At 49.9% G+C, this 13,694-nt stretch overlaps 1 protein-coding gene across 4 annotated transcripts; it reads left to right on the top strand.

Annotated features, from left to right (window-relative positions):
- Positions 1–472: 472 nt before the first annotated feature.
- Positions 473–13,364, top strand: LOC111081275 (spectrin beta chain). 4 transcript variants are annotated; one of them, XM_041592662.1, is made up of 9 exons: positions 473–632; positions 4,498–5,134; positions 5,776–11,362; positions 11,434–11,630; positions 11,693–11,861; positions 12,134–12,184; positions 12,375–12,481; positions 12,554–12,720; positions 12,804–13,364. In XM_041592662.1, exons 2-9 carry the CDS (start codon positions 4,673–4,675, stop codon positions 12,988–12,990), a joined length of 6,927 nt encoding a protein of 2,308 aa, XP_041448596.1. In that variant the 5' UTR covers positions 473–632; positions 4,498–4,672; the 3' UTR covers positions 12,991–13,364. The 4 variants fall into 4 exon arrangements, with proteins under 4 accessions (XP_041448596.1, XP_041448594.1, XP_041448597.1 ...); XM_041592660.1 differs by having other exon boundaries at positions 473–636; XM_041592661.1 differs by lacking the exon at positions 473–632 and adding an exon at positions 1,188–1,275.
- Positions 13,365–13,694: the final 330 nt, after the last annotated feature.

The raw sequence follows: 13,694 nt of genomic DNA, 5'->3' as shown, positions 1-13,694 counted from the left end.
AAATATGCACTGACATAAATAGCGAAGAGATAAAAGTCGGTTAATAATGGAAATAATCATATAAAAATTACTCGCTATCGGACTGTATTTTTATATTTATCTACCACTAATTCCCTTGCTCTTCATGCGTCCAAATTACTATTTACTAATTTTCCTCATTATTAGGTGCTACCATTGCATGTACCCCCAACGTCCTAATATTAAATTAAGCCCGCAAAATACCCCGTAAAGCATATAATATACCGGAATCCTTGTGCTCTGAAAAACAAACTGTCTAATATATCGATACCAGCACATCAGTATCGCGCGCTGTGTTATTTTTTAGTGCCAAAGTCCAGTACTTAGACAAGCTATATTTTATATCGACTGAATCAGGGATGATATTCATATGGAAACGATAAGAAATCATCCCTGCCTGCCTAGTCACCCCCTCCCAATTTTTTTCATTCGTTTTTGCAACACGCTGGCAACGCCGCAGTGCTCTCCGATGTTTTGAATACATACATTTTCCATTCTGCTCGCAAGTGAAGTTCATCCGCCAGACCGAAATTATAAATTTTAGCGTGTTAAATCTATGATATTTCTTGTGTTTTATGAATCAATTATAGCAAACGGAACTGCAAAATTATCGAGTAGGTAAGTGAGAGTTGCGAAATGCAGTGAAAATGCCGGAAATAACGCCGAAAACTGTCTGTAAAACAGACCAACGCCCAAGTGCTGTGCTTCTTACCTCTAGCTCTAGCTCTTTTACCTCTCCTCTTACACAGGCCTGGCCAGGCTAGCGAGAAGAGAGTTTCAGAAAGTAGCTGCAGAAGAGTATGAAAAAAAAGTATCTCAGAAATTGAAATGTGGGCCAGATCAGAGTGGACTTAACTAACCAATTAGTAATCCGGACATAAATGTGCTCTAGTCTGCCATATATGCTCTGTGCATATATGTAATATATAGTGGTTAGACCGTGCGCATACATACATACATAATAAAAACATCATCGATTAAAATTGCCTGCTCTACCGCCACCGCGCCGCTGTAGCTGCTTCTGCTGCCGTCGCTGCCGTTGATGACATCATTCGGCATTTGGTTTTTGGGGAGAGCGAGCGCGTACAAGTCCCACAGTGTGGTGTGGTTCGCTTGTCTCATTACTGTGCCCTCCTAATCGAATTGGTCGTGAGTGTGTGTCGAGTGGCGGACATTCGGATTCGTTTTATTTTTATGTTTTCCCCTCCCCCACCATACCCAATGGACAAATATATGAGAGAAGATTGTGCTAAAACGGTAAATGAATGCAGTGACTGAAATACAAGATTCGAACTCGAATCAAAACAAAACAGAAACAGTGAGAACATCGAGAAATAATGAGCAGAACCAGAACGAGAACCAGAAACAGAAACATAAGAAGAAGAGGAGCCTTAAGTAACATTTGCGTCAGTTGGTGATAAAATGAAATATCAGGCAATCGCCTAATCGGAGATACACTCACTCAGTCATACATATGTTTGTATGTACATATACGCATGCATGTGTGTATGTTTATGATTCGTACAGAAATACAAGCGGTGGAACCCTCTTCCTCATAGATACGCTTGCACTTTGAAATACAGTTACGTGCACACAATCACGCACTCACACACATGAACACCCATACGCCCCATGTAAAAATAGGAACTCCATCGTCGCCGTCTCTCCCTCTCCCTTTCTCGTACAAGAGGTCACGAGTTGAAGTTGCTTTTTGTAAGAAAGAGAAAGAAAACCACTGGCAATAATGGGTGAAAAACAGTGTGGCGAACGCTGCACTTGCTCTTTTTCTCAGATAGTTCATGCATGTGTGTGTGTAAGTGCGAGTGTGATGTTCTGGCCCACCTTGTTTATGACAAATCAGCGGCTATCACTCACTTGTACAGTTGTAAACACAGCAACACACAAACAAACACAGCAAGCTGCGGCACGTACATGGGAATGCTTGGCCGTGCCTTATATAGAGGGGAGCCCCGCAACTGGAAAAAAAATAATGTAACTCTTGTTCGAAAAATGCAAAGGAACAACAAATATTGTGATACTGTGATCCCCCAACCCCACCCCAATAAACTGGTTTCACCATGCAAGAAGCTGAAACCGAAACCGAAACAGAAAAAACACAACTTTGACTTTGGTGGTGGTTTGCATTGGGCCTGAATTGAGCTGAACTCTTGGCCTGCTTAATTGAACTCGGGAGTTGCACAACCACTCTGCAACTCCTCCACGCCCCGCACGCGCTCTCTATGTTACCGCTCTCTCTCTCTCGAGACAGCCAGCTCTCTCTCTCTCTCGCTAGCCTTCATAAAAATGATGAGTGAGTGAGTGATGAACTCATAAGATCACTTATTAAATTGTGCGCCAGGCAATCATAATTAAACATCGCAAGATGGATAGACAGACGGAGACAGCAATATTGATAGAGAGAGAGAGAGAGAGCGACAATATGAGAGAGTGCATTTTGAGTTGTGGAAACCAACCCTGAGTTAAGCTACTACTCCCACCCCCACCCGCTGGCAATGCTGCACCACCTTTAGATATACAGCAGATACAATACAAATACTCTCTCGTTTCGACTCACTCTCTCTCTCTCTTTCCTTCTCTTCCATTGTGCGTGAGCAGGGCTCGCTCGCTCGCTCTTTCTTTCGTTAGCTCATTCGTTGTTGTTTTTGCGTTGCGGCAAGTTTTAAGCTTCGTTTTATTAAAAATATTACGTAATAGATAGAAGCCACTATTGTGTGTGGTTGCGTATCGGCATGGAAACATACATGCGTACATATGTTTGTATGTACGTGGCTTTGTAGGTGCTTGTGTCAGTGTGCTGATTTTCTATTGTTTGTTTTAACAAGTTTTTCTCTTTCTGTTGCTGTTGTTGCTGTTGTTTCTGTCGCAAAATTAGTACAAATGAAATCAGCAGTAACTACGGTGGCGACTGCGGCAGCGACAGCGACAGGGACTGTGGCAGAGCTTTAACTGCAGCTCTCATAATTGTGGAGAGACCAGAGTAGGGCAGAGCGAGAAAACCATTGCCGGAGTAGAGCCTTTGCCAGACCAGAGACCCATTGCCAAAGCAGTGCCAGAGCAGATATCCAGTTGTGTATGTATTGTGTTGCTGGAGGAATGACCCCCAGCTAGCACCTGTGCCGTGCTGTGAATGTAAATGGGAATAAGCGTCAAAGGACATTATCGCACCATCCCACACACGCAAACAAACACACACATAGTACCCGGTTGTAGAATGTATGTATGTATGTATGTACCGTTGTTTTGCATCATTCTCGCTTGACCTAGGTCTGCAAAATCGAAATCAAAATCAAAATCAAAATGAAAACTGCAGTAGCCTCAAGCTGAAATGTGAAAGCAGGAGAAAGTGCCAAGTACATACATATGTATACATATGAGAGGCAGTAAAACAAACACATGTAGAAATTTTCATTGCATCCAAAGTTCGAGCCCAACATTCGAGCATAACCCATTTCGGTTACTTAGCAGGTCTCTGGCACAAGTGCGAAAATACTGCTGCTGCTGCTGCTGCAGTGGAGGATTGTGCGAATGAATGATGGACGACAGCGTGAACATTTAATCATTTGGAGATTTGAGGCCCCGCTTTGTGGGGGCATGGGGATTGTAGAAAAGCGAACTCTTCTTTCGCGCAACGGATTTTCTCGTGTAGAGATGCGAAGCTCGTCAGTGTGTAGAGCCTTTTGAGCTTTTCAGTGTGAATGGGTCATCGTTTATGTTTTCTCAATAGAATGGAAAATGGCTTTGGAATGCATATTTTGAGCCAAATGTATCATTTACTCTGGGTGTTCAGTGTGAATAGGTCATAATGTGTACTGTGCTGTGTAGAGATATGTACATATGTATGTATGTACATAGAAGAAAGATGACATCCCCTCGCTCATTCGTGTTTTGTAGAGATGAAACCGGGGATGTGTGAACGCTCTTTGGTGGGAATGGTAATTTTTTTGGGAGGGAGGGGGGTCTGTGTAGAGATGGAAGCTGTGTGAAAGCCGTACACAATCATGATGGATTGATGTACTACATACATATATGTATATGTATACTGAATTCAATCTGGGTTTTGTTTTCGATAGCTCTTTTTGTGAATTGAATTTCCTGCAATTTCATCAAATGTTGTCTCTGGAGGGGATATGGGTGGGGATGGGCATTGGTTGTGTCACCCGGTGAACAAAGAGAGAGAGAGAGCAAGCCTCACACTCTCGTTCTAGTTTTTGGGGGGGCCAGTGTGTGATGTAATCACGTTAACTACTATTATGTTTGTGTGTGTGTGTGTGTGTAGAGTGAGAGAGAGTGAGACAGAGAGGTACAGTTGCGATCGGACTTGTTGGGTCAGTTGACCCAGACGACCCTGCGAATGACGTCATCTCAATGAATCATCCATACACAAATTGACCAAGTGAATTTTCCACAGTTTTCCCAATGGCTTACCTTTCCATTCCATTCCTTTCTTTTCCTTTGCAGTGATTCTCCTCTGAAGGCAACAAATTCGGTTCTGGACTAGAATAAAAAAACGCCCGACTTGACGACGATAAAGGAAGGAGGGAGGAGCAGAGCAGAGCAGAACATAACTTTATCGAAACAGAGAGAAGAACAAAATCAAAAGTGTGGAAACTGTAGAAGGTTCAAATAGGCAAATATGACGACGGACATCTCAATTGTTCGATGGGACCCCAGTCAGGGGCCTGGAAACGAATATATCGACGAATACGAATACGATGGCGGCAACAGCAGCTCCCGGCTGTTCGAACGGAGCCGCATCAAGGCCCTAGCCGAGGAGCGGGAGAGCGTACAGAAGAAGACCTTCACCAAGTGGGTCAACTCGCACCTGTGCCGTGTGAACTGCCGCATCGCCGACCTCTATGTGGACATGCGGGATGGCAAGCATCTGATTAAGCTGCTCGAGGTCCTGTCTGGCGAGCGTCTGCCCAAGCCCACCAAGGGCAAAATGAGGATCCATTGTTTGGAGAATGTGGACAAGGCCCTACAGTTTCTGAGGGAACAGCGTGTACATCTCGAGAACATTGGCTCCCACGATATTGTCGATGGCAATGCATCCCTCAATCTGGGCCTCATCTGGACCATTATCTTGCGCTTCCAGGTGAGTCCTTCTTGCCTTTTCTTTTACAAAAGACAATATTCTAATAAGATGAGTATCGCCCATACATACATACACATGTGGCATACATGAGTCCCCAAAAAGGATTTGATAAAATTTCTTGGGCCTAAAACTTATTTATTGAAGTTGGGATGGGGGCAAGTCGAACGCCTTTTGCGATTGACGGGATAATAAAATAATTATATTCCCTTCTACGATATTAAAATTAAAATAAGCAAAATAAACAAATGGAAAAAATCTTTAAATAGTTTTCATGATACTCTAAAAAAATTTCTAAAGGGTATGAGAGGCCAGATTATGAGACGTTTCCCCTCTGACAGAATGAGACAACGCAGGCAACGAGACATTGCATCTCAGTCGTCCTCAAATGAAAAAGCGGCTGAGCTCGAAATTACTTTAGAGCACTCTCTTCTTAATAAAACTTTTAGAGAGCCTGGAGCCATGCTGAAAAAATCGTGAAAAAAAATGCAAAAATGCATTTTGGGCGCTACTCATCTTACTATTTACATTGTCTTTGCTTCCAACTTCCAACTTCCTTCTACTGAAACTCCGATAAATAACATCCCTCGCATTGAATCGCATATGTAACTACTGTAACACCGCCTCCGTTCTGCACAAAACAGATTCAAGATATCACCATCGAGGAGGTGGACAACAAGGAGACCAAGTCGGCCAAGGATGCCCTGCTGCTGTGGTGCCAGATGAAGACCGCCGGATACCAGAACGTGAATGTGCGTAACTTCACAACATCGTGGCGCGACGGCCTTGCGTTCAATGCCATCATCCACAAACACTGTCCAGATCTGGTGCAGTTCGAGAAGCTGTCGAAGACGAATGCCATACACAACCTGAACAACGCGTTCGATGTGGCCGAGGACAAGCTGGGCCTGGCCAAGCTGCTCGACGCCGAGGACGTGTTCGTGGAGCATCCAGACGAGAAGTCGATCATCACGTACGTGGTCACGTACTACCATTACTTCAGCAAGCTGAAGCAGGAGACGGTCCAGGGCAAGCGCATAGGCAAGGTGGTGGGCATTGCCATGGAGAACGACAAGATGATCAACGACTACGAGCACTTCACTAGCGACCTGCTCAAGTGGATCGAGACGACCATCACGTCGCTGGGCGAGCGCGAGTTCGAGAACTCCCTGGTGGGAGTGCAGGGGCAGTTGGGGCAGTTCTCCAACTACCGCACCATCGAGAAGCCGCCCAAGTTCGTGGAGAAGGGCAACCTAGAGGTGCTGCTCTTCACTTTGCAGTCGAAGATGCGGGCCAACAACCAGAAGCCCTACACCCCGAAGGAGGGCAAGATGATATCGGACATCAACAAGGCCTGGGAGCGGCTCGAGAAGGCCGAACATGAACGGGAGCTGGCCCTGCGCGAGGAGCTGATCCGGCAGGAGAAGCTCGAGCAGCTGGCCGCCCGATTCGACCGCAAGGCCTCCATGAGGGAGACGTGGCTGTCGGAGAACCAGCGCCTTGTCAGCCAGGACAACTTTGGCTTCGATCTGGCGGCCGTCGAGGCGGCGGCCAAGAAGCACGAGGCCATCGAGACGGACATCTTTGCGTATGAGGAGCGCGTCCAGGCCGTGGTGGCCGTCTGCGATGAGCTGGAGTCGGAGCGCTATCATGACGTGAAGCGCATCCTGCTGCGCAAGGACAACGTAATGCGGCTGTGGACGTATCTGCTGGAGCTGCTGCGCGCACGCCGCATGCGGCTGGAGATCTCGCTGCAGCTGCAGCAGAACTTCCAGGAGATGCTCTACATCCTGGACAACATGGAGGAGATCAAGCAGCTGCTGATGACCGACGACTACGGCAAGCATCTGATGGGCGTCGAGGATCTGCTGCAGAAGCATTCCCTGGTGGAGGCCGACATCAATATACTCGGGGAGCAGGTCAAGGTCGTGGTGCAGAACTCGCAGAAGTTCCTCAGCGACGACCCGGAGTCGTACAAGCCCTGCGACCCCGAGATCATCGTCAGCCGTGTCCAACAGCTAGAGGATGCCTACGCGGAGCTGGTGCGCCTAGCCGTCGAGCGCCGCAGCCGTCTGGAGGAGAGCCGCAAGCTCTGGCAGTTCTACTGGGACACCGCCGACGAGGAGAACTGGATCAAGGAGAAGGAGCAGATCGTCTCCACCGACGAGATCGGCCACGACCTGACCACCGTCAATCTGCTGCTGAGCAAGCACAAGGCCCTCGAGTCGGAGATCACCTCGCACGATCCCCAGCTGCAGAACGTGGCCAAGGTCGGGGCGGAACTGATCACCGAGGGTCACTTTGGGGCAGATCGCATCAAGGATCGCCTCAAGGAGATACTAACCAAGTGGGATCACCTGCTCGACCTCACCAAGTACCGCCGCCAGCGGCTGGAGAACGCTGTCGAGTACTTCCAGCTGTTCGCCGATGCGGATGACGTGGACAACTGGATGCTGGACACGCTGAGGATTGTCTCCAGCGAGGATGTGGGCCGCGATGAGGCCAATGTGCAGTCGCTGCTGAAGAAGCACAAGGATGTCGCCGACGAGCTGAAGAACTACGCGGAGGTAATCGAGGCCCTGCACAAGCAGGCCGAAAGCCTCAAGCTGAACGAGGCGGAGAAGGCGAACGTGGACAAGCGCCTGGAGGCGATCGACAGCCGCTACAAGGAGCTTACGGAGCTGGCGAAGCTGCGCAAGCAGCGTCTCCTCGACGCCCTCAGCCTGTACAAGCTGATGTCGGAGGCCGACGGCGTGGAGCAATGGATCAAGGAGAAGACCAAGATGCTCGACACCATGGTGCCCGGCAAGGACATCGAAGATGTGGAGATCATGAAGCACCGCTTCGAGGGCTTCGACAAGGAGATGAACGCCAATGCCTCCAGAGTGGCGGTGGTCAACCAGTTGGCCCGCCAGCTGCTCCACGTGGAGCACCCGAATTCGGACGAGATCCTGGAGCGGCAGAACCACCTCAACCAGGAGTGGTCGACGCTGCGCGAGAAGGCCGAGGCGAAGATGGACGACCTCAAGTCCGCCCACGGCGTCCAGACCTTCTACATCGAGTGCCGCGAGACGATCTCGTGGATCGAGGACAAGAAGCGCATCCTCACGGAGACAGACAGCCTGGAGATGGACTTGACTGGCGTGATGACCCTGCAGCGGCGGCTTAGCGGCATGGACCGTGACCTGGCCGCCATTCAGGCCAAACTGTCGAGCCTGGAGCGTGAGGCTAATAGCATTGAGGACGAGCACCCGGAGGAGGCGCAGCTGATACGCGAAAGGATCGCCCAGATCGAGTTGATTTGGGAGCAGCTGACGCAGATGCTGAAGGAGCGCGACTCAAAGCTGGAGGAGGCCGGCGATCTGCACCGCTTCCTGCGCGATCTCGATCACTTCCAGACGTGGCTGACCAAGACCCAGACGGACGTGGCCTCCGAGGACACGCCCACGTCACTGCCCGAGGCCGAGAAGCTGCTGAACCAGCACCAGTCGATCCGCGAGGAGATTGACAACTACACGGAGGACTACAAGAACATGATGGAGTACGGCGAGCGTCTGACCTCCGAGGGCAGCACTTCCGACGATCCGCAGTACATGTTCCTGCGCGAGCGCCTCAATGCTCTCAAGGACGGCTGGGAGGAGCTGCATCAGATGTGGGAGAACCGACAGGTGTTGCTGTCGCAGAGCCTCGACCAGCAGCTCTTCAATCGCGATGCCCGCCAGACGGAGGTGCTGCTCAGCCAGCAGGAGCACTTCCTCAGCAAGGACGACACGCCCGTCAATCTCGAGCAGGCGGAGAACCAGCTGAAGCGGCACGAGGCCTTCCTCACCACCATGGAGGCGAACGACGACAAGATCAACACGCTGCTGCAGGTGGCCGACACCCTCGTGGAGAAGGAGCACTTCGATGCGGACAAGATTGGCAAGCGGGCGGAGAACATCACCGGGCGGCGGGACGATAACCGACAGCGGGCCCTCGATCAGCACGAGAAGCTGAAGAATCAGGTGAAGCTGCACGAGTTCCTGCAGGATCTCGAGGAGCTGACCGAGTGGGTGCAGGAGAAGTACGCGACGTCACAGGACGAGACGTACAGGAGCGCCAAGACGATCCACTCCAAGTGGACGCGCCACCAGGCGTTCGAGGCGGAGATTGCCGCCAACAAGGAGCGCCTGTTCGAGGCCGAGAAATCCGCCCAGGAGCTGTCCAGCGAGAAGCCAGAGTTCAAGGACGTCATCGAGCCGAAGCTGAAGGAACTGGCCAAGCAATTTGACGACCTCGAGGTGCACACCAAGGAGAAGGGCGCCATGCTGTTCGACGCGAATCGCGAGGTGCTCGTCCAGCAGACCTGCGACGACATCGACTCGTACATTACCGACCTGGAGAAGCAGATCGTCAGCGGCGACACGGCCAACGATCTGACATCCGTGAACATCCTCATGCAGAAGCAGCAGGTCATCCAGACCCAGATGGCGGTCAAGGCCCGCCAGGTGGAGGAGATTGACAAGCAGACGGAGTATCTGCAGAAGACCGTACCCGAGGAGCAGATCGAACCGATTGTCGTGAAGAAGACCGCGGTGCTGGAGCGCTTCGAGAAGATCAAGGCGCCGCTGATGGAGCGCCAGAAGCAGTTGGAGAAGAAGAAGGAGGCCTTCCAGTTCTGTCGCGATGTCGAGGACGAGAAACTGTGGATCGACGAGAAGCTGCCGGTGGCCAATTCCAACGACTACGGTAATTCCCTGTTCAATGTCCATGTCCTGAAGAAGAAGAACCAGTCGCTGGCCACGGAGATCGACAACCACGAGCCGCGCATCAACGCCATCTGCAACAATGGGCGGAAACTGATCGACGAGGGGCACGAGGACGCCAAGAAGTTCGAGGCTTTGATCAGTGACCTAACCCAGAAGTGGCAGGAGCTGAAGGACGCCATCGAGAACCGCAAGAAGCATCTGCTGGAGTCGGAGAAGGTGCAGCAGTACTTCTTCGACGCGCAGGAGGCCGAGTCGTGGATGAGCGAGCAGGAGCTGTACATGATGGTCGAGGATCGCGGCAAGGACGAGATCAGCGCCCAGAACCTGATGAAAAAGCACGAAAACTTGGAGCAGTCCGTCGAGGACTACGCCAACACCATCCGTCAGTTGGGCGAGGTGGCCCGCCAGTTCAGTGGCGACGATATTTCCAGCGGCGACGCTGTCGCCGTCAAGCAATCGCAACTGGATAAGCTCTACGCCGGTCTGAAGGACCTGGCCGGCGAGCGACGGGCCCGCCTCAACGAGGCCCTGCAGCTGTTCATGCTCAGCAGGGAGGTGGACGACCTGGAGCAGTGGATCACCGACCGCGAGGTGGTGGCCGGATCCCAGGAGCTGGGCCAGGACTTTGACCATGTCACTCTGCTGTCGGAGCGCTTCAATGAGTTTGCCCGCGACACGGAGGCCGTCGGTGGGGAGAGGGTGGCCAAGGTGAATGGCATTGCGGACAACCTCATCCAGGCGGGGCACTCGGACTCGGCCACCATCGCCGAGTGGAAGGACAACCTGAACGAGTCTTGGCAAGATCTGCTGGAGCTGATCGAGACCCGCACCCAGATGCTGGCCGCCTCGCGGGAACTGCACAAATTCTTCCATGACTGCAAGGACGTGCTGGGCCGCATCCTCGAGAAGCAGCACTGCGTCTCCGATGAGCTGGGACGCGACGCCGGTTCGGTGTCGACACTACAGCGCAAGCACTACAACTTCCTGCAGGACCTGACCACACTGTACTCGCAAGTGCAGCAGATTCAGGAGGAGTCCGCCAAGCTGCAGGACGCCTATGCCGGCGACAAGGCCAAGGAGATCACCAACCGGGAGCAGGAGGTGCTCAACGCCTGGGACAACCTGCAGGCGATGTGCGACGCCCGCAAACAGAAGCTGGCCGACACCGGTGATCTCTTCCGCTTCTTCAACATGGTGCGCATCCTCATGATCTGGATGGAGGATCTCGTCCGCCAGATGAACACCTCCGAGAAGCCGCGCGACGTTTCCGGCGTCGAGCTGCTGATGAACAACCATCAGAGCTTGAAGGCCGAGATCGACACACGCGAGGACAACTTCGCTGCCTGCATATCACTGGGCAAGGAGCTGCTCACCCGCAATCACTACGCCTCCGCGGACATCAAAGATCGTCTGCACCAGCTGAGCAATAGCCGGAACGCCCTTCTCCGACGCTGGGAGGAGCGCTGGGAGAATCTCCAGCTGAGTGAGTAAACCCTTTATGATCCCTTTATCCATCTTGCTTCTACAAATGCTTATACTGTGTGATTCGTGCAGTCCTGGAGGTGTACCAGTTCGCCAGAGATGCTGCCGTGGCCGAGGCTTGGCTTATAGCCCAGGAGCCGTACCTGCTCTCCTCAGAGCTCGGCCACACAATCGACGAGGTGGAGAACCTGATCAAGAAGCACGAGGCATTCGAGAAATCGGCCGCCGCCCAAGAGGAGCGCTTCAGTGCACTTGAGCGGTTGACAACGGTGAGTGGTGGTCCCCGTGCATAATGCGCCATTCAATCAAATCTAATAATGTGTATCCTCAGTTTGAGCTTAAGGAAATGAAGAGGCGTCAGGAGCTGGCCGAAGAGGCTGAACGACAGAGGGTCAAGGAGGAGCAGGAGGCAAAGGCCGCCTCTGAGGCGGCGGAGCACGCCAAACGTGAGGCTGAGAGGCGCGATGATGTCGATGTTGGAATTTCTCACGATGATGCAGGTATGTAAACGATTTTCCCTCCCTCTATTCTCCCTCCTTCCATTTCCATATACTTCCCCGTCTCGATCCAAAAAACAAAACATAACAAAATGTCTACACCATCATAGATTGAAATCAAGATCAAGATTGCTCGATAACCAAAGACAATTTATCTCTAAACGTTCTATATCATTCACTCATGCTTACTAAACAATTAAACAATCAAAATCTATTAAATATCGCAACGGATTAACACAACCAACTAACATACAAAACAAAAAAACCATTTGAAGCCGCCAAAGACACGGCCGTCGAATTCGAGCGTGCTGTCGAGATCCAAACAGGTACAAAAACATTATCTGAAGAGCCATAGCCATAGCATGCGTATTATTATGCATTTATTATATTAGTATTATACGAGTAGCTTGAATATTGTATCATTGAATCCATTTCACATACATATTTGTGTGTGTGCTTAACCAATTATTGTGCTCAGCTTTGACTAACTGACGGCATTCGTTCTCTGCTCCACAGAACGAGGCGCCACACCAGCTGCTGGCGAGGGCCAGGAGGGCTATGTGACACGAAAGCATGAATGGGACTCGACCACCAAAAAGGCCTCCAACCGGTCCTGGGATAAGGTGAGTGATATCTGAATTCTTCCCTGGAGTGCATTTTTTTCAATTTAAAATCTTTGCATTGCGTTTGAAAAGGTATACATGGCTGCCCGGAGCGGACGAATTTCGTTCTTCAAGGATCAGAAGGGTTGCAAGAGTAACCCCGAATTGACCTTCCGCGGCGAGCCCAGCTATGATCTGCAAGGAGCTGCCGTCGAAATTGCCAGTGATTACACCAAGAAGAAGCATGTACTGCGTGTGAAGTGAGTAGCCATCACAACATCAATCCACCCATTGAACCATGCACGATACTGATTCTCTCCCTCTCTCTCGCTCCCGATTGTAGGCTCGCCAACGGAGCTGAGTTCTTACTGCAGGCCCACGACGATACCGAGATGTCCCAGTGGGTGACCTCCCTGAAAGCCCAGAGCGATTCGGCAGCTGTGGCGGCCAGCAGATCCCAGACTCTGCCAGCCACCTCACAAAAGGACGAACCAAAGCGCAGATCGTTTTTTACTTTAAAGAAAAAGTAAATCCAAGCATAGGAAAGAGCAGCTAATTAAAACAAAACAAAAAACGGAAAATAACACACAAAAAAATGATAAAGAAAAAGAAAGAAACAAATATATATTTTTTTTCATATATTTAAATTTATTTCGTAAAGAGACAAACAAAAACTTGCAAGAGACGAACGAGCAAACGTAAACCATTATTATGCTTATCAAATTTGCACGATAAATACTGCTATTATGATTAAACGTATGTATCTTATTTATTTAAACAAATACAAAGTAATATAAAGATAAAAAAAAACGACAAAAAACAAAACAAAAAACCATTTGAGGAAACAAACTCGTGTATGCATTTCAATGTATTCGATAAATAAACGAAATATTCCTTTAAAGTACACCAATTGGCACGGCATTTATACATTTTCGTTTCAGCTGTTTGCAGTGCTTGAATACTGTGCCTACTGCTCGAAATATGAGAGTGTGTTTTTTGATCCATCGATCCACCCAAAATTATCGTAATGGGATGACAAGACTCTTCGAGCCGGAATGAAGAATGATCCAGCTCCATTTGTCTGCGTGCATTTATGTGATTTAGGGAATCCCATGGGCTAGGGAAAACAAATTTGTAGGAATAATAATGATTACGGGTTCTGTTTTAAAGCTTAAAACTTTAAAATTTAAAGCTATAAAAATAATTTTAGATTTATATTTAAAACTCTACCATC

This window comes from Drosophila obscura, unplaced genomic scaffold, assembly GCF_018151105.1.
Source record: "Drosophila obscura isolate BZ-5 IFL unplaced genomic scaffold, ASM1815110v1 contig_185, whole genome shotgun sequence".
Lineage (NCBI taxonomy): Eukaryota > Metazoa > Arthropoda > Insecta > Diptera > Drosophilidae > Drosophila > Drosophila obscura.
The sequence above is the reverse complement of the archived record's forward strand: the minus strand, read 5'-3'. Positions and strand labels throughout refer to the sequence as shown.

Coding starts and splice junctions, on each gene's coding strand:
- LOC111081275 (XM_041592662.1), top strand. CDS start 4,673: ATGACGACGGACATCTCAATTGTTCGATGGGACCCCAGTCAGGGGCCT. Junction 11,631..11,692: donor CACTTGAGCGGTTGACAACG/GTGAGTGGTGGT, acceptor GTGTATCCTCAG/TTTGAGCTTAAGGAAATGAA. Junction 11,862..12,133: donor AATTTCTCACGATGATGCAG/GTATGTAAACGA, acceptor AACCATTTGAAG/CCGCCAAAGACACGGCCGTC.